At 43.6% G+C, this 27,539-nt stretch overlaps 4 protein-coding genes across 5 annotated transcripts; 1 reads left to right on the plus strand and 3 right to left on the minus strand.

Annotated features, from left to right (window-relative positions):
• Positions 1-3,920: 3,920 nt before the first annotated feature.
• Positions 3,921-7,451, minus strand: LOC310993937 (uncharacterized protein; the record flags this gene model as incomplete). The annotated part of the gene is made up of 2 exons (XM_083982421.1): positions 3,921-5,706; positions 7,211-7,451. The coding sequence occupies 2 exons, from the start codon at positions 7,449-7,451 to the stop codon at positions 4,046-4,048; spliced, it is 1,902 nt and encodes a 633-aa protein (XP_083838547.1). The 3' UTR covers positions 3,921-4,045.
• A 104-nt stretch (positions 7,452-7,555) lies between these two features.
• Positions 7,556-10,265, plus strand: LOC310993641 (RNA/RNP complex-1-interacting phosphatase-like). 2 transcript variants are annotated; one of them, XM_083982056.1, is made up of 2 exons: positions 7,556-7,752; positions 8,437-10,265. In XM_083982056.1, exon 2 carries the CDS (start codon positions 8,505-8,507, stop codon positions 9,381-9,383), a length of 879 nt encoding a protein of 292 aa, XP_083838182.1. In that variant the 5' UTR covers positions 7,556-7,752; positions 8,437-8,504; the 3' UTR covers positions 9,384-10,265. The 2 variants fall into 2 exon arrangements, with proteins under 2 accessions (XP_083838182.1, XP_083838181.1); XM_083982055.1 differs by having other exon boundaries at positions 7,576-7,780.
• A 920-nt stretch (positions 10,266-11,185) lies between these two features.
• Positions 11,186-14,946, minus strand: LOC310993938 (uncharacterized protein; the record flags this gene model as incomplete). The annotated part of the gene is made up of 2 exons (XM_083982422.1): positions 11,186-12,111; positions 14,754-14,946. 2 exons carry the CDS (start codon positions 14,944-14,946, stop codon positions 11,381-11,383), a joined length of 924 nt encoding a protein of 307 aa, XP_083838548.1. The 3' UTR covers positions 11,186-11,380.
• An 842-nt stretch (positions 14,947-15,788) lies between these two features.
• dnai2b (dynein, axonemal, intermediate chain 2b) lies at positions 15,789-24,881 on the minus strand (the record flags this gene model as incomplete). The annotated part of the gene is made up of 12 exons (XM_083982423.1): positions 24,551-24,881; positions 23,003-23,164; positions 22,765-22,886; positions 21,523-21,665; positions 21,321-21,434; positions 20,363-20,502; positions 20,147-20,269; positions 18,887-19,110; positions 18,675-18,810; positions 17,223-17,369; positions 16,064-16,291; positions 15,789-15,854 (listed from the first exon to the last, which is right to left on the minus strand). The coding sequence occupies exons 1-12, from the start codon at positions 24,731-24,733 to the stop codon at positions 15,789-15,791; spliced, it is 1,788 nt and encodes a 595-aa protein (XP_083838549.1). The 5' UTR covers positions 24,734-24,881.
• Between the last annotated feature and the right edge of the window lie 2,658 nt (positions 24,882-27,539).

Consider the following 27,539-nt stretch of genomic DNA (forward strand, 5'->3'; position numbering starts at 1 on the left):
TCATTTGAGCGACTTTTAGACAGCCGCCATTCAGGACCACGGATCAGTTTGGGGCAGTTTGGACGTCTGACAGCTGAGTGAAATTGAGTAAAAAGAGTATAATATGGGATCTTTAAATCGAATGCAACTGTACGCATCTGACCAGGCTAGGACTGGTCCAGTCCCAGCCTGGTCAGATGCGTACATGAACTGATGAAGCCTCTTGGATGAGAGGTGAAACGTCTTCCTAGACAAATAACCAAGTCCAGTTGCATTCGATTTAAATTGTCTTGAGGTAACTATGACCTGGACAAATGAGAATATTCGCAGGCATAATAAAAACATAGTTTTATCTGAGAACTGTTTTTTTTCTGTTTAGCAGTAAAATAAAAATAAACTCAATCATGTAAAGATTCAGACTTTCAGTGACGGGACGGAGTGTCAGTCAACAAAAGAAACTAAACTCAGGACGTCTCCTGTCAGATTAATACATAATATTAAAGAGTTTATGACGTAGTTAAATGAGCAGAAACCAACCTAAACACACACACACACACACACACACACACACACACACACACACACACACACACTGAGGAACTGAGTGATACAAGATGAAGATAAATTCACTGACTGAAAATTATTCCACTATGAAACATACAGTTTGATACATGACATTAACATCCATCTTCACTTCATGTCGTCCTGTTTGACTTAGGGTGCTTTCACACCTGCAAGAACAACTTGATTCCTCCTCACATTGGGCAGTTCGGACCACAGACAACAACACATAATTCATCAATTCACTCTGTCAGTGACATGAACCCAGATCAGTGCACAACTGAAGTAATTAAATAAATAAATACATGAGTAAACTGATATTTACCCCAGTGTCTAGCAGCTTCATGGCTGAAGGAATAAAGGAACGGGTCAATCTGTCATCTAATTTATCTAAAAATATCAGCTTTAAACACTGTGAACATTTCTCCTTCCCCAATAAATAAACTGTTACACTGTATAATAGTAGATATCTACAGATTTTGTTTCCTCAGTTTTCCAATCTTTCTTTACTTTTCTTACATTCACACCAAAACTAATTCTTCATCCAGTCTGATTCTGTAACATAGTCACAAACAAGTTGAATTTAAAGTTATTTATTAGTTGTTTCAGTTTGGTTTCTGTCTGGTTGGTTGGAGTAAATCAAAACAAGACATTTCATGATGTCACTTGACCTCTTTACACATTTTATTTTATTATTTTTAGACAATAATCTGATAATACTCACTAAACCTTGCTGGTCAGGTCCCATCCGTTGTTTTTGACTCTTCTACAGTCTGATGATGCAGGATAAATCTGTTGTTTTTATTATTGATTATTAGAAGCAGATCAATAATTGACTTACTGATCAGAATAAACAGAACAAAAATAATCTCTCTAATATTATCAGGGCAAGAGAAACCGTATGTCAAATAAACACAGAACATCAAACAGGAAATATGAAATGTTTTTTATTTTCACTACTTTTTTTTATTTTTTCTTCACATTATTCGTTCTCAAACATCCAAGACCAAACCTCCAGCAGAATAATTTTAGTTTAAAATTGTGATTTTGTAAACGAACATATCCTCAGAGAGTCGAACTCCAGGGTTTGGTCTGAAAACACTCACTGAACTCTGAGCCTTCGATTTAAAAACACATGAATGGAATTAGTAATTAGACCTTTGTGAAATAAAAGGAGGTGACGATTAAAAAAAGATGTTCATTTTTTAGCTGAAATGCAACTCTCCATTTTTTTTCATTCAGAAGTTTCTACTTTATAATTATATAATTTTTTACTATTATTGTTTATTCTATTGAGCACAGTGAAGTCCAACATATTCAGATATGAGACACACATCATCAGTACCAGCAAGAACTGACAGTTCAAACACACAAACCTGCCAAACTACAGGAACCTCCCCAGAAACCAAATAACTGTTTGTTTTCGACTAAATCTTAAAGGGATAGTTCAACATTTTGGCAAATTGGCCCATTGCCATAATCCCTATAGTCTTAGCAGTAGGTTCGTTACCTTTAATTGTCGGTGCAAGCTATTTTTAGAACGGCGGAGCTGCTCAGAGCTACGCTACGGAGGCTCATGGGATTTCTTGGTTTCCCTCATCAAACTCATCAAATACACAATCCAACAACTCCACAACGCTCTGGTGGACAAGTTGTGACCTGCACATTCACCACGCTATGAGATAATAACAGAACAATACAAGATGGAGTTGTTTTAGAGGTAAATTCTTCTGTATAGTGACAATAAAGGCTGATTCTGATTGTTTCCGAGTTAAATTCATGCATAACTGCTGATGCGCGTTTCCATTGGGGGCAGTTTTTCAGCAAGAAGTCTCTGCATTTGCCTCGAAAACAACTCTGTCTCATAATGTTCTGTTATTATCTCATAGCGTGGTGAATGTGCAGGTCACAACTTGTCCACCAGAGCGTTTTGGAGTTGTTGGATTGTGTATTTAATGAGTTTGATGAGGGAAACTAAGAAATCCCATGAGCCTCCATAGCGTAGCTCTGAGCAGCTCGCGGCTCTGCTCCGCCGTTCTAAAAAATAGCTTGCACCGAAAATTAAAGGTAACAAACCTACTGCTATGACTATAGGGATTATGGCAATGGGCCAATTTGCCAAAATGTTGAACTATCCCTTTAACACGAACCTGTAACTTTACATTCATGTTCCTCATGTTCCCTCGGCGACAGACACAAAGCCAAAGTGACATAATTAACCACCCGGTGAGACAGGTCTGTCTGACCAGCAGCTCATAAAACCTACAGGACATTTAATATTCTTTGAGGTTATTTCTTTAACATAAGAAACACAACAAAGGAATTAACACTGCAACACTAATTTGCATTTGTTGTGATCTTTATGCACTGCATGTATTATGAGACATGTGATTATGCACCACATCACATCATATAATAAACGTTTAAACCTCTCTGCTGTTTTTCCAGCAGTGATAAATATCACCTCCGCTTTGTGTCTCCTTCTACAAATGATGTCTTCATGAAGCCGAGGAACATGAACGTCTCTTGATTCAACAGCAGTGAAACCAGTTTACGTCATGTTTTTTAGCCCAGAGCAACGACTGGTGAAAAACCAGCAGGTCAGATACCGACGCTCCAGGGCCCAGTTGTTCAAAAGGTGTCATCTGGATCGAAACTATCCAGATTTTGAAATCTCTTTTTCAGCCATGCAGGATTACGTAATCCGTCTTCACTTTTCTCCCAGTTGTTCAAAGCAAAGTTTGATTGGATACAAACTTTTCAGGATTACCAAATCCAGATAACAAGTGTTTTAAATGTGACTGTGTGTCACACTGAAGGTAAAAAACAGGTGGAACAGCAGCATGGGGTCACTCAGAGTGTGTTTATTTTAATGGGATGCATCTATAGTTTTCTGTGCTGCTTTTTGTTTGTTCCATGTCTTTTAAACGGCCAGACCTGATATAGTATATGTATAAATATACAGTATAATAGTCAAATACATTGTGAATGTTTTTCCATCCGTTTCAAATTCAAACTTCAAATTTCAGTAGTTGGGAAAAAGTTCTTATTTTGTGGACTAATAAAAAGTTAACTTAATTAACTTATCACTGTGATGGTTTAAAAATCAGCTGCAAAATATAGATCAATTATTTGACCAATTTGAATTAAATTTAAATTACATTTTGTCCCTGAAGCCACCAAACTGCTGGGATCAGAATAATCCTGATTTTTTTTGTATCAAAGTTTTCCCGACCCTACTTTTGCACAACACAACCTCAGAGTTTGATCCAGATTAAAAGCAAGACTGGATTATGTGATCTGATCCGATCTCAGACTCCGTTTTTAGTTTTGAACGACCCATTCTAAGATTTGATCCATCAATTATCCGATCAGATTCCCTTTGAACAACTGGGTCCTGGACTCCAGGAAAACTTCCCCTTAGTGGAAACCGACCAGTTTGTGAAACTGTTTTTGAAGAAAAGTAGAAAACTGGGCTTCATCGATGAGATGAGACGTCGGTTCATCACAGCTGGATGAAATCCGCGTGAACTCCCTCCGGTCGCTTCATGTTCTGCGTCGCGGCCGATTCTTTCGCGGCTCGTTCTCCCGTGTGAACCTTCATGTGCGAGTCCACCGAGCGTTTCTCCTGGTAGCTCTTCCCGCACACGTGGCAGCTGTAGGGTTTCTCCCCGGTGTGAGTCAGCATGTGTCTCTTCAGGTCGATCTTCTGGACGAAGCCCTTGGTGCAGAGCTGGCAGCTGAACGGTTTCTCCTTCTTGTGGAACCTCTCGTGCGTCTCCAGCGAGATCTTCTGGCGAAACCTCTTCCCGCAGAGGCTGCAGATGAACGGCTTCTCGCCCGTGTGGATCCTCATGTGCGAGTCCAGGTTGCCGATCTGCCGGAAGTTCTTCCCGCACTCCCTGCAGGTGTACGGTTTCTCCCCCGTGTGGATCCTCTTGTGCACGTCCAGGTGTTGGCTCATGGTGAACTTCTTCCCGCAGACGTCGCAGGAGTAAATCCTCGGCTTGCCGCCCGTGTGGCTCTTGATGTGTCTCTTCAGGACGGTGTTTTCGATGAAAGTCTTCCCGCAGAACTCGCAGATGTACGGCCTCTCGCCGGCGTGCAGCTTCATGTGTCGCTCCAGAGATCCTTTCCTGGGGAAGTCCTTCCCGCAGTCTTTGCACCTGAAGGGTTTCTGTCCGGTGTGCGTCCTCATGTGGATCTCCATGTCCCGGAAGCTGATGCCGCAGATGTCGCAGACCCTGCTGGTTTCTCTGTGGCTCTGGATGTGGATCTGAAGACTCTCCGAGGCGTCCGACTGCTCTCCACACACGCCGCAGCGATATTCAGGCTCGTTTAGATGAGTCTCAGCGTGCCGCACAAAGTTACCTTTGTTGTGGAAGGCGTTCCCGCAGACCTTGCAGCAGTGGGACGGGGTCAGACTCGGTTTCTTGCGTTTGCTCCTGGCAGCCGGCTGGTCGTCGTCGGGCTCGTGGCTGCGGGTGTGCCGCCTCAGCTCGGCGCTCTTGGCGAACCCTTTCCTGCAGACTTTGCAGCTGAAGGGCATCTGTCCGTCGTGGGCCTTCATGTGCCGCTCCAGGGAGCCGGCGTGGCTGAAGTCTTTGCAGCAGACGTTGCACCTGAACGGCTTCTCCGCCGTGTGGATCCGCATGTGCGTCACCATGTTGCCCTTCTGGTTGAAGCCCTTTCCGCAGACGTGGCAGCTGAAGGGTTTCTCCCCCGTGTGCAGCCTCAGGTGAGTCTCCTGAGCTCGGATCGAGGGGAACTTCTTCCCGCACACGTTGCAGGTTCTGCTGCTGTCGCGGTGAGTTTGGAGGTGGAGCTTCAGGCCGTCGCTGGACTCCATGTACTCGCCGCACAGACCGCACCGACACTCGGCGTCCTTCGAGTGCTTCTCCACGTGTTTCATCAAAAAGCCTTTCCTGTCAAAGGACTTCCCACACACTCTGCAGCAGTGAGCCGTCGCCTCTTCTTCATCGTCGTCGTCGTCGTCCTCCTCCTCATCGTCACAGGCAGGATCCTCGGGAGAGGCCGGCGGGCGGTCTGGTTCAGAGGCGGTCTCTGGTCTGGAGGACGTGCCGGGCAGAGGCTCCTTCAGTCGGACGTCCGGCTTCAGGTGTTTTTCATCAGAGCGACTCCGGACGCCGACCGACAGACACAGCTCTGCAGAGAAAACACACAAGTCCATTTAAAACACGTCAGATCTCAGATAACTGAACATCCTCACACCTTGATTAATCTACAGGTTGTAAACTGACAGGAAACAATCGCACTTTTCTTAAATGTTGTGTTCTCTCGGGTCCAGATTGATCTTAATAACCTAAAGGGATAGTTCAACATTTTGGCTGGTTATAGGGATTTGGCCATAATCCCTATAGTCATAGCAGTAGGTTTGTTACCTTTAATTGTCGGTGCAAGCTATTTTTAGAACGGTGGAGCAGAGCCGTGAGCTGCTCAGAGCTACGCTACGGAGGCTAAGTTGTTTTAGAGGTAAATTCGTGCAAAACCTCTGATGCACGTTCCCGTCTGAGGTAGTTTTTTGGCAAGCAGTCTCTGCATTTACGTCTCATACAACTCTGTCTGGTAACGTTCTGTTATTATCTCATAGCGTGGTGAATGTGCAGGTCACAACTTGTCCGCCAGAGCGTTTTGGAGTTGTTGGATTGTATATCTGATGAGTTTGATGAGGGAAACCAAGAAATCCCATTAGCCTCCGTAGCGTAGCTCTGAGCAGCTCGCCGCTCCGCTCCGCCGTTCTAAAAATAGCTTGCACCGACAATTAAAGGTAACAAACCTACTGCTAAGACTATAGGGATTGTGGCAATGGGCCAATTTGCCATAATGTTGAACTATCCCTTTAATATCATCAACAATAAATCATTGAATCAACTGATTGTTTCAGCTCTTATGGATGATCAAGACAAATGACTGACTCATTAACATGAAGTAAATTATTCATGTTTTTAATCAAATGCTCCATTTTTCTGTTTAGTGTTCCAGCTCCATGGTTTTCATGAAAAAGGTTTCCTTCCAGCTTTTTTATGATTTGATAAGAAATGAATAGCATCTGCATCATGAGTTTGTTTGTTTTGGTTTCTCACAATCAGAAACTGAAATAACAATAACATAGCTAAGTTAGTAAAACAACAAAATAAAATACAAAGATAAATGTATATGATTAATCAACTTTTCGTACATTCACTGGTGAAGACCACCAGATGCGGTTGAAAGCTCTTCATATCTAATCTCATTAAATGGACCCTGCTGTGTTGCCTTGTGTCCTGCATTTGTGGCCCTCTGGTCGTCGGTATGTGTCTGTTCGTACGTGTCGTTTCTTGAAATCTTTTATTCCCTCCGTTATTCGTCTCATAAATTCTGTATAATCATTTTATTCTTTTTCTTTTTTTTTACCCATGTACAGTCTTTAATATCTTATTGGTCAACATTAGTAACCCCCTGCTATCTATTTATTCATTCTATTTATTGATCCTTGATCCCACTAGCATTTTATTCTACTTCTATTCCACTATTGTACCTATTTTATTGTATGTGCTCGTGTCTATATGTTATATACGCTGCGGCTGTTCAAACCAATTGCCCCTGGTGGGTTTAATAAAGTTTCTGTCCGTCTCCAGCTGTTGTTTGATCTCTGTCCGGGGACACTGACCTGTCCTGTCCGCCCCGGGCCCCTCTGGGTCTCTGTCCGTCCTGGAGGCTCTGAACGCGGTGAAGATTTCCTCCACGGCCGCGGTGATCCGCTCCGTGATCAGCTCCCTCAGCTGCTCCGGCTCGGCCTGCCCGCGCTCCTTCAGCAGCCAGAAGATGTGGTCGGCGGCCGCGGCCAGCTGCTGGTCGATCACGGCTCTCAGGTTCCGGCTCTCGGCGGTTTTGGACCGTTTTTTGGACATTTTGCCAGAACAAAGACCAGAATGTAAACAACGCGAGGACGCTTCCGGGTTCCCCCAAACCCCTGCGTGTTGTGCGTGGTGACGTCGACGTTCCTCCTTACGTCCACACGTTACGTTACGTCCCCTGCGTCTGCGAGAACGTGGTTCCAGGGTTGCTATGGTTGCTAACGTGCTAACTGCTATCTACACGTGAAAAGACGAATTATTGAAATAATTTCGCAATGTCGTCGTGTTTTTATCTACTTCACGTCTTCAGCTTAGCGTTTTTTGAAGGGAATTTTAATTAATCGTCTCGTTTGTGGTGAGAACAGCTTTAAATACTTCACCGGGTAGGAACTCAACACAGACTCCAGTTAAAAACACATCTGTTTAATGTTTCCGTGGTTATTTAACATTATACATAACTGTAAAATACGAGTAAAAAGTCTTACGACCAATTATCAATGACTTATAGTGAATTCGGGTCATAAAGGATCATTTTATCGGCTTTGTAAAGTAGTAAATTTGTTTGTGCTGTGTAAAAGCTGCGTACACCACTGTTTATCCCCGAGTCAACAAGTGAAGGAAAATTTAAGGGAAACTTAACAGTCTGAGAGTTTTCATAGCTGAGACTGGGTGTTAAGAGATAATAGTTAAAACCATGACACCATTTGAAACCTTTTTTTATTCATAAGACCAGAGAGATTCAAGGAAACAAAAAAGGGAGATCTCACTAACACCAGACCATGTTGGACCAGATCTACATGAAGAAAACTCCATATTTAGACCAGATTGTCCCTCACAGGCCAGAAGTTCATAACTGAGTAATTCTGTATGTGAATACAAAGTAGAGACTTAATAACCTTTTGCACCTTTAGATCTCATCAGACCAGGTTCAGATCAAAAAACAATAGTTGAAACAGATGCACACATTTTGAAGAAAGCATCTTATCTAACTTAAGTTCAGTGTGACATATTCATTCATTGTTTCTGTGTGATGTTTCAGGTCGACGCTGAAATGACTTGAGCAGAGTAAATATTGAAAACACCTGAGACCTCGCAGCAGCAGCCGAGATGCCGTATCAGAAGAAGAAGAAGAAGAAGAACTCTGTACCAGACCGATGGTTGAATTACCGTCCCGTCGGCGAGAGGATACCGGGGACTCGGTTCATCGCCTTCAAAGTGCCTTTAAAACCGTCTTTGAACTGCCGCGTCCCGGCGTCGGAGTCCTTCGGCCTGTGGGACCTGCTGGACTCCCTCGAGCGTCAGAACCAGGAGCTGGGTCTGATCATCGACGTCACCTTCACCACGCGGTATTACAGACTGACGGACGTCCCCGAGTCCTGGTCGTACATCAAGATCTTCACAGAGGGCCGCCAGGTGCCTCCCGACGCCGCCATCCTCAGCTTCAAACGGGCGGTGAGACAGTTCCTGAGGGAGAACCGGGACAACGACAAGCTGATCGGGGTCCACTGCACCCACGGCCTGAACCGGACCGGCTACCTGATCTGCCGGTACCTCGTCGACGTGGACGGGTTGGATCCCCCGGCGGCGGTGAAGCTCTTCAACTCCTGCAGAGGCCACCGCATCGAGAGGCAGAACTACCTCGAAGACCTGCAGCGAGGCGCCAAGAGGAGCAACAGTGGGATCGACGAGCCGGAGGAGGCGCCGGCCAAAGGGCTCGCCGCGGAGAGGCCGCCGCCGCCGCCACCGCAGCAGACCACGCCCGCCGCAGCGGAGAGCCGACCGCCTGACGAGGACCCGGAAGAGGAGACTCAACAACCAGCAGCTGAGAAACAACCGCCCAGTAACCGCCGTCGTCGTAGAAGTCGGCATCGGTGCCGAGGAGGAGACGCCGTAGCCCCACCAGGTGGCGCCCGGCCCTCGCTCCCGCTACTCGCACCCCCAACTCTGACCTACGTCTGGAAACCACCACAGAAACCGGCAACTTAAACTGACAGGACAAAAGTGGTGCTGCCGCCGCCGGGAGAGATAAAGAGTCTCTGTGATTTGTTTTGGTAAAACTGCTGCTAACAGCTGATTGGCTGACGCAGCGTCTGATCTGTGTGGCCTTTTACTTTGACGAGTTCAGTGTCGTGATCTGTGTTCAAACTGTGTCCACGAGTCTCCAGGTGGTTTAAACAGAGACCGTCGTCACAGTTTTAACAACAGTTTGAAGCAAAGTCTGAATTTTAAAGGGATAGTTCAACATTTTGGCAAATTGGCCCATTGCCATAATCCCTATAGTCATAGCAGTAGGTTCGTTACCTTTAATTGTCGGTGCAAGCTGTTTTTAGAACGGCGGAGCAGAGCCGCGAGCTGTCTTGGTTTCCCTCATCAAACTCATCAACAATCCAACAACTCCAAAACACTCTCGTGGACAAGTTGTGACCTGCACATTCACCACACTATGAGATAATAACAGAACGTTATGAGACAGAGTTGTTTTAGAGGCAAATGCAGAGACTGCTTGCTGAAAAACTGCCCCCGACGGGAACGCACATCAGTGGTTTTGCATGAATTTACCTCTAAAACAGCATAGCTCTGAGCAGCTTGGGGCTCTGCTCTGCCGTTCTAAAAATAGCTTTAAATTAAAAGGTAACGAACCTACTACTATGACTATAGGGATTATGGCAAAGGGCCAATTTGCCAAAATGTTGAACTATCCCTTTAAAGCTGAAAACTGAGATGAACACTTCTGTCCCGTTTTTACCAAAACTATAACCTGTAAAAACAAACAACCACCGCTGCTGATCAGCCCACACACTCAGGGTAACGCGTCGATTCACATCACACCTGAATATTGACACGTGACAAATTCTCCAGGTCTTTACATCACGGCCAAATGAATAAAAACAAGTCTTTCTTACAGTGACAACCTGTCTCCTGGTGTTTGATTTGACTCAAGTCACAGAAAGTTCAGTTCAGACAAAAACCTCCTATTAAAGGACAATTCCTGGCAAATTCAACCTGGGGCTCTAGTTTCCTAATGTTTTAGGTATAAAAGAAAGAATCTGAAGATTTTCTTTTTAATGTCCCCTGTTCTGCAGTAGTTCTGTCTGTCCCCGCATCACCACAGCAGCATATCATGGGAGCTGATGGATCTTACGCTTTAAGAAAACCCATAAATTTTTCCCACAGACAACGTCAGACGGCTTCAAACACACACCGAGGGGTTTGTTGTTGTCAAGAAAGCGACATGTTTGTAAACGGAGCTGTAATACAAAGTCTCACACGAGAGTCAAGTTGACGCGGTTGACTTACTCTTACTGCTACAAAGACGTTGTGTGCCTCTTCATTGATATTGATATTGATATATTGATATATATGATATTTCTTTGTTGATAAAACAAACGGGAGCGTCACTCTTGCGCGAGACTTTGTATTACAGCTCAGTTTACAAACTGTGGTGTGTGTGTTTGAAGCCGTCTGACGTTGTCTGTGAAAAAAAATGTGGGGGACAAACAGAACTACTGCGTAACAGGAGCAATTAAAAAGAAAGTCTTCAGATTCATTATTTTAGACCTAAAATACTAGGAAACTAGAGCCCCAGATTGAATTTGCCCAGAATTGTCCTTTAAATCCATTTAGGAGCTTTTGATTTTGAAAAAGCTGACGTCCGTCAACAAACCCTTGATGTGAAACTGAGAATCATCTCTAGAGAAAAGTATTTATTGTGAATCAGTTGATGACAGAATAGAAACCTGAGGTTCGAGAGAAGTCGACTTCATCCAAACTCTTTCTTCACTCAACCAGACTGAACTGTCGACACACACAGACATGAAGCTGCTGCAGGTCAGAGAAACAATCTGAGGTGTAAATATAACAAAATATCAGTTTTTGCTTTTTGTCTCTTGTGAATTACAAAAAAATTTAAGTCAATAAAAAAAAAAAAACCACAACAATCGACCTCTCAGGCTTTTCTTCAGTGATGTCACAGCAGCACATGTTTACGTCTTCTTCCTCTTGTTCTCCTCCGACTTCTGGGTTTTTTTCTTTGGGCGGCCCCTTTTCCTCTTCTTCCCGTCCGGTTTCTGGTCCTCGTGGACGCTGATGTTCGTGTTGTGGTTCGAGCGCTGGTGCAACTCTCTTCTCTCTTCCTGATTCTGGGTCTTCTGGGTCTTCTGGGTCTTCTGGGTCTTCTGGTTCTCTGGGTCCCGGCCCCTGGTGGTCCAGTGACTCTGAATGTGAAGCATCAGACCGTTGGCGCTCTCAAATCTTTCGCCGCACACGCCGCAGACCGTCTCCGCCGCCTCCAGCAGGTGGGACTTGACGTGTCTGAATAAAAGCCGGCGGAGTCTGAAGGTCTGGTTGCACACCCTGCAGCTGAGACGTCCTCCTGGTCTGGAGGAGCTCGTCTTTGGTTTCAGTTTTTTTGAAGGGGGTCTGGGGTCTTTGCTGTAGTCCTCGCTGTCCTCGGTCTCGGACGACAACACATGCAAGACGTTCTGATTTGAATCTGCTGTTCCCGTTCCTTCCCGAGGCGCCGCCTCGGCAGCCGGCAGGTCCACGTGCATAGGTGGCTTCGTTACACGCCTGCGGTTGTAGGTGAACTTTATGATTTCAGCCTCATCCAGCTCCACTTCCACCTCCTCCACCTCCTGGTTCTGCTGCTGGTTCTGCTGCTGCTGCACAGGATGAGCTGCTTCGTTATTTCCAATCAGCTGCTGAGTGAAGGCGTCTGGAGGAAAACAAACATTTAAGATCAACTTTAAAAGATACTGGACTCAGTCGATCTCAGACAACCAGCGAGTTAGAAGCTTATGAGTTAAGACCATGTCATCAGCTGTTAAGTCGTCTTCATAGAGGAAGCAGCAGCACAAGATCACATGACTTAAGGACTGAGGGAAAATCAACCTACAACCTGATGTTTGTTCTTGATAGTATGAAAACAGTGGATTTACACCTGGACATTTGTCACAAGATGAATCCACTTTAAAACAAAATATAACTCACATTCATGTGTCTATCTGTATCTATCTAACATATTTACTATTAATGTTACCATCAATGACACAACAGGAGGAACAAACAGGCAGAAATATATGCACATAATAATAAGATTTTACTGAAAAAAAGAAATAACTAACTACTCTTTTCTAATGAACCTTAGACTGTAACTTCAATGGCAGCAACATACTGTATTTTGAAAAAGAAATGTATCAATCTTTTTGGTAGAGAACATAATTTATGTATACATAGCCTACACAAGTGCATCTAAATAAATTAGAAGACCGTGGAAAAGTTTATGTCCGTGTCTTCAATTCAGAAAGTGAAACTAACACAGTACATAGATCCATTACACACATGTACCATTGATTGTTTTTTGAGTGTTTGTTGTGGTTGAAAAAATTGCCCCCATAGGTTAGCGCCGTCTGGTCTAACTCCGGTTTGCCTGCATCCCCAACACTGGGTGACCATCAGGAAAACGATTTAGGGGTCAAAAATGACGGACTTTTCCTTTAAAGGGATAGTAGCATTTTTCTAAAAGTGGGGTTGTATGATCTACAAATAGCCCCTAAGTACTTTAATTGCAGTAGAAGACTCTCTGCACTCCTCCCGTTAGCAACGCCAGCCCATCGCCCTGCCCAGAGATTTACAACATACAGTGTTGTGAATGGACCCAAAGAAACGGCCTATTTTCGCGGCCTAAAAGAGGTTTTACGTGAAAAAAAATACACAGTTCCATTGTTCGCTATAATATAATTTTTTCCAGCCCCTCAAAGTGCAGGAAAAACACAGTTTTTATTTGGACCTAACCAACTCACTATCCCTCCGCCCAGGGTTAGCGCCCGCTGATCAGCAGTTTTTCCTGCACTTTGAGGGGCTGGAAAAAATTATATTATAGCGAACAATGGAACTGTGTATTTTTTTTCAGGTAAAACCTCTTTTAGGCCACGAAAATAGGCTGTTTCTTTGGGTCCATTCACAACACTGTATGTTGTAAATCTCTGGGCAGGGCTATGGGCTGGCGTTGCTAACAGGAGGAGTGCAGAGAGTCTTCTACTGCAATTAAAGTACTTAGGGGCTATTTGTAGATCATACACAAGGGGGCAGTTGTCGGTCTGAGGAGTGAAGCTCACTTCCGCGTTCAAAAAGCTGCAATCCCCTCGGCTGTCGGTGGGGGCTGGCTCCAGAAGGGAGCAACTCTAATTGAGCCCCATGTTAAAATAGCGGATTTTACAGCTAAAAAAAACATATTTACAGCCTGGTACATTTCATTTTTTTGGTCTCAACCGATAGTTTCTACCCCCGCACACACTCTGAGGGGGGTGAATTTTTTTTAAACTCTACCGTTTTACTATTATTAGGTTTAAAGTTCTGGCCAATTAGGGCGCAGAACCGTTGAGTGACAGGTCCGGCGACCGCTGCTACGAGGCCAGTGGGCGGGCCCTCGGCCGGCCAACGGCCGCACCGCTCCAAATATGGCAAGTAGAATCCAACATGGCGCGGCTCAAACCCCCGTAGTAGCGGCACAAAACAGACTCCTCCAAACCAATGGGTGACGTCACGGACGCTACGTCCATTCTTTTTACAGTCTATGATCATATAGTCTGGCCTGACGGAAGTGCGTTGCTGCGATTAGCCTCTGATTGGTCGGAACGAGCCACCCGGCGGAAGTCCCGCCTCCGTGCTGCAGCTTTCATAGTCCGCCCAGTAAAGGGAAACATCAACAAACAACAACAGGAACCGAACCATGGATCCGTGTCATGAACCGAACAGAAGAATACATATCTGTCAGCGGTTGCCAACCGCCGTTAAACCGAACAAAATAATAAATATCCGTCAACGGATGCCGACCGTCGTTACACCGCGGACCGAAATCCAGTTTCCAACCGGCAATATTTTGCAAGCGCGCCGTTGCTACGGCGTTGCTACGGCGCCGACCACAACGATTGTGACTGGTTGAAAGAATTCCAAACGGCCGGAGCGTTTTTTTCTCTGATCGCAGAATCATAGGCGGAGCAGCCAGACTCTCCTTCTTTTCTGGAGGAGGGTCTGGCAGGCGAGACTAATGATCATACAACCCCACTTAAAAAAAAAAATGCTACTATCCCTTTAAGCACGCGTTTTGGCTCCCAAGAGGACACTTTAGCACCTGTTTTTCAACAGTTGGGTCGCCGCCCCCCTGCCCCCCTCCCCCCGTGTACGCCACTGACCTGTACAACTAAAACCAAATCTCAAAGTAAAACAGACTGTGTTCAGCCCTAACAGGTAAAACACTTGTTGAAACTATGAACACCTGAACCTGAAGCAGCCTTGTTTACAAACTGATACAGCTGTGTCCTGATACAGCTGTGTGTGTCTCGTGCTCCTCCTCACCTGCGCGCGGCAGGTCCATGAGCGGTCTGTTGAGCGTGCAGAGCAGCGCGTGCTGGCGGGCGATCACCTCCTGGGACAAAGCCGCTTCCTCCTCGTACTTCACGATCGTTTTTTCAAAAACCGATAAAATCTCCTCGACGGCCGCGTTGAGCCGCTGACCGACGAACACCCGGAGCTTCTGGACCCGGGACATGTTCACACCGAGAGCCGGGACAGAGAGAGGGAGAGACGGGCACACGGGGCTGCTGCTGCTGCTGCTTGGTAACAACCATTGAAGTCTATGATAACAACACGTAGCGAGTTCCGGTAGCCACAGCAACAACACGGCGACTTCCGCTGTCCTTCAGAATAAAAGCACGATCTGACGTGACCTGTGAGTTTAAAATGATTTTACACACTAATGTAAATTTCTAAATGTTACCCGATTTTTTTCCCTAATTCCTTGAAAGAGCACTCTATATTTTGTGATTCACTAAAAAGTATAAAATCTAAAAATGTGTATATCAATATTATTCGATCTTTCCCATCATCAGATCCCAGGAAACTATAATTGATTTATGTATTGTAAATACTATTATGACTCTAATATGTCATGTTTATTTAGAATTAATTTATTTTTTATTTATCCTATTTTTGCTTTTTTATTTTTTATTTTCATAGCTTTCCTCTTCCATTTGTCACTGTCTTATAATATACTCAAACTTTACATGTTTTGCTCAGTTTTAATGTATAATTTGTATTGGGATTTATTCAGCTTGTAAGATTTGTACTACTAATAAAGAATACTTTTTTTTTTTTTTTTTAAGTTTCAAATGATTTCAGTATGGGAATAATTACACAAACAGTGAGTGATTGAAGACAGGTGGGGGAAAAACAAAAACTTATTAGATATTATTTTAATTTCACAAAATTTACAATCATTGAACATTTCACCCTGAGCTGAAAACAAACTTAACTGAAAACTCTTGAGTTCATTACAACAGTTTTAACAATATAAATCAAAAAGCCAATGTAATAACAGAAACATGTTGTTATTCACTGTGATGTTTCTGCATTTTCTGCTTCATTCTTCACTTCTTTTTCTTCACAGACGCCTTTCTCCTGAAAAACAAAATCATATTCACTGAGTTCCTATTAAACAAATAGTTCCTACGACTTATGAGTAATAGAAGTGCAATAGTTTAAAAGCAGATTAGTTTATATTTATTTAAAGCAAAATAATGTTTTGTTTTGCCTTAGTGTGAAAGTCTCTGATATTTGTGTTTGTGGATCAGTTTTAGACATTAACACAACAAGGAATATGAACACACCCGGTTTGCCTCGTCCTCCCTCTCTCTCCTCCTCCTCTGCTCCGTCTCCACCGTGCTGTAGAAGTCGCTCTCAGCTCTGGCGATCTGCTGGTCGGGACTCTCCTCCCCCTCCTCTCGACCTCCCCCCTCCTCCTCTCTGCTCTGCTCCGACCGACTCCGCTCCTTCAGACGGATCTCCCTCTGCCGAGCCTCCAGGATCTTCTCTCTCTTCGTCTCGCGCTCAAACATCTGGATGTGAACAGACAGTGTTGTGGAAATTTTTTTGCGGTTTGCTGTTGGTGAATGATGAAATAGAGACTTCTGCCGGCCCGACAAGTTTTTATTTCCTTCAGGGGTCGGCCCCACATCCAGAGTGGTATTGGCACCGAGCCCCGAGGGTGTGTTTCACACCTGGGGCATCCTGCAGGGTTTTGTGTTAAGAGGTCTAGAGACATTAAAATACACCAATGGTTAACAAACAAAAGGAGATCTGATACTTGGTGTAGGGACATCTCAAGTGATTGAAACATAGAAAGATTGAAATTTACCATTACAACAGAGAGAAAGGTTTGAGCTCAGTTCATCTTCTGCTGCTTCACTGTTTGAAATTATTACTATTATTGAAAATAAACTTTGCTGTATAAAAATCACAGTGACATTTTGATAAATCAGTCAGTCAGTCAGTGCATTTTAAAGGGATAGTTCAACATTTTGGCAAATTCTCCTATCGCCATAATCCCTATAGTCATAGCAAGTAGGTTCATTACCTTTAATTACCCGTGCTGTTTTGAGATCCGTGGGGCAGAGACACGAGCTGCTCACGAAACAATACTTTAACCATTCCCTCAAAACTCATCAAATACACAATCCAACGACTCCAAAACGCTCTGGTCAAGAAGTATTTGCTTCGTGTGTCGTAAATGTTACATGATGTGACATAATTATTTCATAGTGTGGTGTGTTCCATTGTGTTCGCTGAGCAGCTCACGTCTCTGCCTCGTGGATCTCAAAACAACATGCACCGATAATTAAAGGTAATGAACCTACTGCTCTGACTATAGGGATTATGGCAATAGGAGAATTCGCCAAAATGTTGAACTATCCCTTTAAATGCAGATCACACTGTTGAGTTCCGGCTGTTGTAAATCTGTGTTTGCAGGTGTGTCTGTGTTTCTCTCACAGCAGCCAACAGGCTCTTCTCGTTCTTCTGGAGGGTCGACAGTCCGGAGCAGATCTCCAGCAGCGTGACTCCGCCCGGCTGAGAGCCACACGCCACCAAACGCCCGTTGTCCTGGATGCGAAGGCTGTACAGAGCCTCGTCACACACCTGAGGACGAACGCAGGCAACGACAAGGACACAGGTTAACAACAACAACAATATGTAAGAGTCCATAACCCTGTAAACATAGGGGACATGCAAATTCAGGGTTCCTAAACTTAAATTTAAGACTTTTAAAGACGTTTTTAAAGCCACTTGAAATGAAATTTAAGACCGACTTCACAATAAACACAAATGCAAAAACAAAACAAAAACGTCACCACATCTATTACATAGGGTTAGGGACAATTTTACCCACTTTCCTATGTGGTCCAAGGTAAAGTGACTGCTACATGAATGATTGGGGAAAAAAAAAAAAACTGATTTGGGAGCTGGTGGCGGTAAGAAATTTAGCGTTCACGGCCGCCACTAACTTCTCTATGTCAGAATGTTACCAATTATTTTGAGATTTGAGACTAATTATAATCATAAAATCCCACTTACCAAGTGTTAACATTTTTAAGACGTTTGAAAAATTGATTTAAGACATTTTAATGCCAATTAAGGCCTTGTTTTTAGATTAATGAATTCAATGCCTTTTAAGACTTTATAAGGATCCGTAAGAACCCTGAAATTGAGCAGGTTTGCTCATATAAATATCTGGGGATACAAATGGACAACATGTTAAAATGGAATGTCCATGTTGACTACCTGTGTGCAAAATTGGCACAACGTTTGCACTTTATCCGAAGACTGAGACCATTCAGGGTGAGCAGGAAAATGATGTCAACATTCAATGACGCAGTGCTAGAAAGCCTTAACAGATATTGTATGGCGGCATGGTTCGGGTCTCTCTCTGTCCAGCTCAAAACTAGGATTGTGAAAACTGTTAATACAGCTATGAAAGTAATTGGTAAAAGTGACCCTCAAACACCCCAGATTATCTTTGATGTCAGATCCATCACACATTCTGTTCCCAGAGTACGAGTTGTTACCGTCGGGCAGACGTTTAAGAGCTTGTCGCCCCAAAAGCAACCGTTACAAACACTCCTTCCTCCCTAATTCTATAGCTCTTTTGAATAAACAGCCAGTCCCTATTCACGCCAGCATCAACCTTAGGCTGGTGGCCTCCTCATTGGAGGAAACGTTGGAGTTTTTACTTTTGTAATTCTCCATGGATCTTATGATCTTTTAAATTCTATAATTTTTTATTTTTTACCAAGTCAAGCTTCTGTCCCTTTATACCTTCCACCTCGCTTTTAATGCCGACTGTTATGGTCCTGATGCTGTGAAATGCTGCTTTGCCTGTATGTCTGTCACTGTACTTATTGTATTGTTGCTATATGGCTCTTTTTCTGGGGGAGATCACGGCACCTTGAGGCTGAGCGTGGGGTCGCTCTGTTTGAACAGGATGTCCCAGACGTCCAACATGCCGTCCATCTTTACAGTGAAGAAGACGGAGGGCCGGACCGGGCTCCAGCAGGCGTCCATCAGGTACGCCATCTGATATCTGGAGAAACACAGCGCTGGTCTGAATCTGAGCCTGACGGAGCAGGAAGTTGAGATGTGGAGGGTCTGATTCTCACTTGGTCCACATGATGGACGACTCCTTGATGTCCTCGGACCAGATCCGCGCGGTCCAGTCTCCCACGGTGAGGAAGTTTTTGGGAAAGAAGGGGTTCCTCTGCAGGGCGTAGATGGGCCCGTGGTGGCCGTCGTACGTACAAACGATCTTCTCGGCCGGAGTCTTTGCTTTCCTGTTACAGGAGACGACCACGCCCTGCTCCGTCCCCACCATGAACTTAGTCGGCTGCAGAGACATCGAGGACAGAGACAGAGACACGCTGAGAGTCAGAGAGACGTGATCACATCTTCATCATGAGAAAGGGGAGCTCAGCTGTTAAAGAGGAACTATGCAGGATTTGCACTTTAATTAAACAGCTTCATGATGGTTAAATGACTTGTTACGGGGAGAACAGAGCCTCTCCACCTTCCACCTGGTGTCTTTTGGACGAAAACCAACCTTGCAAGATCAGTGGCTCTGACCCGGTGTCCCAGATCTCGATTCACAAGAAACATGGAACTGTTTTACGGCGCTACAACACAATCACGCCCGGTAATCTCCTGTTAATGTTTCCCACCTCGGTAGCAGTGTTGGACATGTTACTTTTAAAAAGTAATTAGTCAGTTACTCTTGACTTTCCTCCAAAAGTGTAAGAGTTAGTAACTGAGATATTACACTATAAAAGTAACCAATTACCAGGAAAAGAAACTATTGCATTAGGTTTTTTTTTAATAAAATGCTCAAATATGTCAAATTACTTGGACTTCCCTTCCTAACTCCCCTCAATCTGGACCTAGCCAACTCACTCAGTATCCCTCCGCACAAACAGGTGTATTATTATTTTCTGCTGGGACTTCTTCAGTCAAATAACAGCACATTTTATTGTCAGTAACGGTAACAGCATTTTAACATGGGGAAAATGCAACTTTTTTGATTACTCGTTACTGAAAAAATTAGCACTGTTAGTAACACTGTTTATTTATAACGCCCTTATTCTCATCACTGCTCAGTAGACGTTGCTCCGTCTTCGTTGAAAACAAATGAACTTGGTGTGGGGGGGTTGGGGGTTAGCTGTGAGTTTGACAATTTGCACTCAGAAACTGTAGAGGGAGAAAAAAACAACCAAAACAGCTAAAAAGTGACCGGTTCCCCTTTAAGGATCGTGGACTATTGGCTCCTGGTCGGATCTAAACTGGCCTCTTGTCAGAATCCAAACTAACGGCAGCTCTAAATACGCCCATGACTCTGAATCATCTGTTGTGAGCGTTGAACATAAACTCACCATCGTGGCCTCAAACTCCAGAGAGATGGCTCCTAAAGCTCGATCCAGGTTCCCCTCCCTGCCCGGGTCCAGAACCAGGCGATCTGTGGGCTCGCTCAGCTTGCGAACATCCCACCACAGAACCTGGCAGACGGAGAGAGAAGAGAGTTATGTTAAAGGTTTAATTCAAGTCTTTTTTTTTTTTTTTTAGTGGAGATCAGATCCCAGTCACTTCACCTGTCCGTCGGTGGAGGCAGAGAACGCGTCTGTCCCGGTTTTAGACTGAAGCCAGATGATCTTGTAGACCGGATCTCTGTGACTCTGCTCCACAGAGGACAACTCCACCGGCTGGCTGCCTCTCCGGGTGTCCCAGTACGCTGAAACAAACACACCCATGTTAGAAACCATGTCACACAGAAGTCAACAGTTTGTTAGATATAGAAATGATCCGACACAACGTCTCTCTCAGCTCTGCAACCTTTGTATATGAAACATATATAAGTTGCATCGGTCTATAACTCTCATTTATTTTTGAAACATTTATTTCATTAGAAAGACTATTCAGTGAGTCTACACAATAGCCAAAAACAATTCCACCAATCAGCTTGTTGCAACAGCAGAGCAGCCGAAAAATGTAAAACTGCTGGTGCCACCGTGGACAACGACCGTTTACAGAGTGAAAACAAGTAAGAAGAAGACTGATGTTGTTACAGTGAGCTAACTAGGCCCTTGTGTTTCACGCTGAGAGACATGAGACAGGACCTCTTGTGGTCATAGATGACATGGCGTATATTTTTGATATATTAGTCGCATGACCAGCCAAACTACTACAAAAAGCGCGACTTATAGTCCAAAAAATACAGTACATGCTTTATTCACGTCCCTCTCTGTCAATGTAACTTTATGTTTTTGATTTTTACATAATGCCTGGTACAGTCTGTATTGTTTTTGAGCCTCCTGTCTGTGCATCTGTAATGTATGTTTGTTCATTAACACGTGTCGTGCTCTTCCTACTGTGCCGCAGTGTGTGTGTTGTCTATATTTTATATGTTTTTAAAGTTTGTCCCATACGGTTTTGTACATGTCTAACTGTCTGTGTAACTGTCTTGTAATGTGTGGAGAAAAAGTAGAAAGAAAGAAACCATGTCACAGGCAATAAAAAAAAAGAAGTCAGTCAGTCTGGACATGAACCCACCGATCTGCCCGTTGTAGCTGCCTCCCACCAGAGTGTGTGAGTCTTTTGGGTTATACTCCAAACAGACGAGTGGAGACGCCGGCTTCAGGGTCATCTCCGGTTTGTTTGGGTTTTCTGAAACAGAAAACATCCGTCTGTGAACAACAGAAACTGAAACTCTAAACTGGTGTTTTCAAATCCAGCTGCCGTCCCGCCGACCCACCAATGTCCCAGATGTAGGAGTCCAGGCTCAAGTCTTTGGAGGTTTTCTGGAAGTTGAGGCAGGAGTAGGCGGCCGCCAGTTTCCTGCCGCTGTCTGGATGCCACGACAGACCGGTGACGGTGCGTTTCACCTCGTTAGGATCCCTGCAACACACGGGAGAGGAGCTAATAATCAGTGCCAGTGATCAATCAGTTACAGGGTTCCTACAGCTTAAGCCAAGTTAAAGCAGAAGTAAGTGGTCCGGTCGTTTTCGCTAATGCTGCGTTCCAGGCAGGCTTTTGAAATCGTAAATTACAGCTTCAAGTCACAACTTACGACTTTGTAGCGTTCCAGGCAACCCACTCGTGTTTTTCCGACCTGTTTTACCTGTGAAAGTCACTATAACGGCCACTCGTAACTTCCGACCGGTGAACTCATACCAGATCGAACTGGTACGACTTCACGGTCGGAAAAATACGAGTTTTACTTGAACGCACCATAACAGTCCTCGTCCCTACGTCGCCACATTCACGGCGTTCCTTGGCTGCACACACAGCCCTGCATGCCGTTCTCTCTCCTCATTGGATAAAAACTGTAGGATACGATAAATGTTTTCTCCTCGGCTCAGAGCAGAGCAGAGGGACTGACAGACCCGTGTTTCGGTCCAAACACTCTATAGAAGTGATTGCTGTCGGAAGATATAACTATTTAAGACTTATATTAACACAAATATATCACTTACTTCTGCTTTAAATTTAAGACTTTTTAATACTTTTTTAAAGCCACTTGAAATGAAATTTAAGACCGACTTCACAATAAACACAAATGCAGAAGAAAAAAAACACCACATCAATTACATAGGGTTAGGGATAATTTTACCCACTTCCAAGGTAAAGTGACTGTTACATGAACATTGGATTGTGTCTCTTTCCAGCTGTCCTTTCAAAATAAATGCATAAAAAGCCCGGAAAAAAAAAACACTGACTCGGGAGCTGGAGGCGGTGAGAGATTTAGCGGCCACTAACTTCTCTATGTCGGAATTTTACCAATTCTTTTGAGATTTGAGACTAATTACAACCATAAAATACCACTTACCAAGTGTTAACATTTTTAAGACGTTTGAAAAACTAATTTAAGACATTTTAATGCCAATTAAGGCCTTATTTTTAGATTAATGAATTCAATGCCTTTTAAGACTTTTTAAGGATCCGTAAGAACCCTGAGTTATCAGTCAGTTCACCACCAGTTTATCGTCCGCTGCACCTGAAGACGTTGATGGTCTTGGCGGACGGCGGCTCCTGAATCTCCTCCATCTCCTCCTCGTCCTCGAAGCACTGCAGGTAGATGTCCACGCCGTTGTTCTGTCTGACGCAGTGCTCCATGACCTGGAGGGTCACATGACGGCGACAGACCGATCACTCGACAGCCAGATGCTGACTCCACACAAAAAAAACAAATGAGGTAGACTGTACAGATGTGGACTGGTGTTTGTTGCTCTTACGCTGCCCAGCTGCAGGGCGCTGTTGATGTAGCTCTCATCTTTCTCCACTTTCTTCCTGAAGCGAATGGTTTGCTCCATCTCCTGGGGGTTGACGTCTTTGGGCCACCCCCCCTCCACGTGGTTTATCCCGCAGCTGTCTGACTCGAAGCGCTCCGTGTTCACCTGGATATGCAAATACCAATCATCCGATATCAGGTGAAAACTTTTATACAAACTAAAGCTGATCTTAAATCTAAATAAGGTTACATCTCTTGACACAAACCGTTTGTTCAGAGACACAGTATTTATCATGGACAGTTTCTACCCAAGTTTCAGTTAATGTGTCAGTGACAAGTGGAAAAAAAAAATTGTTTTAAAAGCATGCATCAGATTTGTCAAAAAGTAAATTTTGTATTCATGTTGGTTTTTATGTCATTTGAACCTTTTTTAATAAAAGTTAGGCTGAATTCCCCTGAAAATGTCAAATCGTGTTGTAACCACAAAATAAATATTAAATATTTTATACAGTGGATTTAAGTGTAGTTATAAAAAATGTACTTCCTTCTGAAAACATTACATTTCTATATTTGAATTGTAATGCATTTTGGCAATACTGAGCAGGAAGTGTCCTAAAAACAGGCTTTTCTTCTAAATAATCAACGCATACCCTCTATTTAGAAGAAAAGCCTGTTTTGAAAAACGTATATAAAATGTGTCAAGAAACATAGTGTTGCATTCAAAAGTGAATTACAGATTTATTTTCCTGTTGCTATACACCTAGTCAGATTTTTACGAAAAAATACTACCAGTTACACCACTTGACATTGTGTTGCATCACGTCATTGACCTGAATATTGATTAGTCTATATTTATAAATCACAGGTAAAGTTATTTTTGATTGACTTAAGTTGATTAGACAACATGTAAATGTGGCTCACATGTTCTGTTTATAAGTAGCCTACAGTCTGGAGTAAAGTGTTCAAAGATGGCAGGTGAACTGGTTTGTTTACACCTGTGGAGTCAGGTGAAGTTGTAGTTAAGGGATAGTTCACCCAAAATTGAAATTTCACTCATAATCTACTCACCCTCATGTCGACTAAGGGCTGGGAGAAGTTTCAGAGTTCTCCGTGGCTTCTCTGAGTTACAGGGGGTCTCGGCGTAGCAGTGCATGTCGAAGCTCCTCTTCCCAGTTCGGCAAATTTGGACGAACCGGGAAGAGGACAGACCCGAAGAGGAGCTTCCGCTACAAACAAGCTTGACATATAGACTTATTTAATTTTTTTTCGGGACAATTTCGCATTTCGGGGCTTCAATACAAGACGGACATTACATACGAGCAGCATGGAGGTATTTGGATGTTTTTTGGTGTGTCTTTTTCTTACGAAGACAGTTGGTATCCATTTGCAACCGTCATATGGACATGCACTGCTACGCTGAGACCCCCTGTAACTCAGAGAAGGCACGGAGGACTCTGAAACTTCTCCCAGCCCTTTAGTCGACATCAGGGTGAGTAGATAATGAGTGAAATTTCAACTTTGGGTGAACTATCCCTTTAAACATCAAACGCACCTGGTGCTCGGACATGTCCCTGCAGGCCTGCGTCGCTCGGTCTCTCGGGGTTTTCTGGAGGAACTGCGGCCCCAGACTCGGGTCGGGGCTGATGTCCAGCACCAGCTCGGTGGGCCGGTCGGAGAACAGCGCCTGGCGGCCAAACTCGCTGCGGAGCTTCGTGTAAACGTGAACGATCTCCATCCCGGAGAGCGGAGCCGTTAACTTACCGTCAACTTCAACTCTCTCTTAACGTCTTATCTCTCTCAACGGCTCGATCAGCGGTGTCCTAGCAACGCGGAGGAGGAACGGGGCTGTTGTTTGGCGTCTCCTAGCAACAGAGGACTTCTTCAAGAACAACTTTATTGAACAACACGACGGCGATAGAAGCGTCTCCCCATAACACAGAGCGATAGATTGTTATGTTATATCTATCGCTCTGCCAAAACATAATGAAAGGGTTAGGGGTTTTATTAACTACATCGACATTATATCAGGGTTATTGTTTTTTATTTTATTGTTTTATTCACCATTCAAGTTATCTGAGTTTCTTTCTCACTGGTATGATTTTAAACCTGTAGATCCTCAGAAAGACGACGTTTGTCTTTGTGTCTGTTTTTCACACTTAACATGCAGATATACAAAGACAGACTGTCTCAGGCCCTAGTTTTAGCCTATACAGTACATATAAGGCTACACACCATAGACTATATATAAAAATAGCTACACAAACACCAAACAAATAGAACCAGGGGGAACCATAGACTGTAAAAGGGGGGAACACATAGTAACTTAAAATAATCATGTGCATTTTTATTTGTTTTTACAAGAAAATCTATACCTAAAAAATAACCCAAAGTACACACATGTTAAATATATGATTACATATACACCATGGTTCTCAAACTTTTGCACAACAGGACCCTTAATCTGACACAAATTAGACAATGAACTTCAGTTTAAAGGGATAGTTCAACATTTTGGCAAATTGGCCCATTGCCATAATCGCTATAGTCATAGCAGTAGGTTCGTTACCTTTAATTGTAGGTGTAAGCTATTTTTAGTACGGCGGAACGCAGCTGCAGGCTGCTCAGAGCTACACTATGGAGGCTAATGGAATTTCTTGGTTTCCCTCATTAAACTCATCAAATACAACATCCCAAAACTCCACAGCGCTTTTGTAGACAAGTTGTGACCTGCACAACCACCACGCTATGAGATAACAACGGAACGATATGAAACTGAGCCGTTTTCGAGGTAAATACAGGGTAAATACGGAGACTGCTTGCTGAAAAACTGTCCCTGAACGCAACGCGCATCAGCGGTTTTGCATGAATTTACCTCGAAAACGGCTCCGTTTCGTATCGTTCCGTTATTATCTCATAGCGTGGTGGTTGTGCAGCTCACAACTTGTCTACAAAAGCGCTGTGGAGTTTTGGGATGTTGTATTTGATGAGTTTAATGAGGGAAACCAAGAAATTCCATTAGCCTCCATAGTGTAGCTCTGAGCAGCCTGCAGCTGCGTTCCGCCGTACTAAAAATAGCTTACACCTCGGTTAAAGGTAACGAACCTACTGCTATGACTATAGCGATTATGGCAATGGGCCAATTTGCCAAAATGTTGAACTATCCCTTTAAGATTTTGTCACAAAGTCACCAATCTGATAAGGTTTTTTTTTCATCACCATTTTACATCAAATATTCCGTCATTGTGTTATTATTAATGGATATTTTTCTCCTTTTAGTCACAAACTCCCTCAAACACCTCACTTTGAGACCCACTGGTATTTGGATAAACAAAACTCTAAACACTGCAGTGATATCTAACACTCCTCCTGTCACTTAGGTTTTACTGAGATTATATTAAAAAATGTAGATTAGATAGTTATTAGAAGAACAACATTGTCAATCATTAAAATAATTCATTACATTTACTAGGCCTACTGGTGACCTGAATAAAAAATGTTCCCCTTTCTGTTTAATGAAACAGAAAGGGGAACATTTTTTGCCAGAGGATAGAATAGCCAAAAAAGTCTTTAATTGGGATAAAACACATAGCCTAACTATCCTTGGCATCGTGACATGAAAGCTATTTTTAGCGAGGCTGATCAACAGCATATTTTCACTAATGGTTTGCGTTGTAATGTTAATTTTATGAAGCATAAGTTATTTCTTGAGTATAAAGAAAAATGGGCTAATGATATCTGGTTTAAACCAAAGCTCAGAACCTATTGCCAGTTGAAAAATGTATATTGTTCAGAACCCTTTGTAACTTTGCCATTGGATAGATAGATAGATTGAAGAGATCTTTATGTGCCCAGTTGAGGGCTGGGATTCTCCCTCTGGCAATAGAAGTAGGTCGGTTTAACTCAGTACCTGAGGAGGAAAGACTACACATTATGTAATCTAAATGTAATTGAGGATGAACTGCATTTTGTGTTTCATTGTCCGTTATATGACGAAGCCAGGCAGTTTTTGTTTCAGAAAATGCAAAATGTGAAACCTGAGTTGTTTTGGGTTGATGATGAGATAAAGTTGGAATGGTTCTTCAGAAAAGAAGTCTTTACTATAGCTACTTAAAGCAGATATCAGCTTCACGGCCGTTTCGGCTAATGCTGCGTTCAAGGCAGGCTTTTTAAACCGTAAGTTACAGCTTCAAGTCACAACTACGACTTGGTAGCGTTCCAGGTAACCCGTAGCTCGTGTTTTTACCATCCTGTTGTCTGTGAAAGTTCCCTATAACGGCCACTCGTAACTTCCGACCCGTGAACTCGTACCAGATCGAACTGGTATGACTTCACAGGAAGGAAAAACACAAAGTACGAGTTTCTTTGAACGCACCATGAGTTAGCAGCCCCCGCCCTTGTCAGGCATCAATTGGTCCTTGTGCTACGTCACCACATTCACGCGCATCCCTTGGCTGCACACACAGCCCTTCATGCCGTTCTCTCTCCTCATTGGATAACACTTGTATCCCACAAGGAAAATTTTCTCCTCGGGTTACAGCAGA

This window comes from Trachurus trachurus, assembly GCF_905171665.1.
Source record: "Trachurus trachurus genome assembly, chromosome: 11".
NCBI lineage: Eukaryota > Metazoa > Chordata > Actinopteri > Carangiformes > Carangidae > Trachurus > Trachurus trachurus.

Coding starts and splice junctions, on each gene's coding strand:
- LOC310993641 (XM_083982056.1), top strand. CDS start 8,505: ATGCCGTATCAGAAGAAGAAGAAGAAGAAGAACTCTGTACCAGACCGA.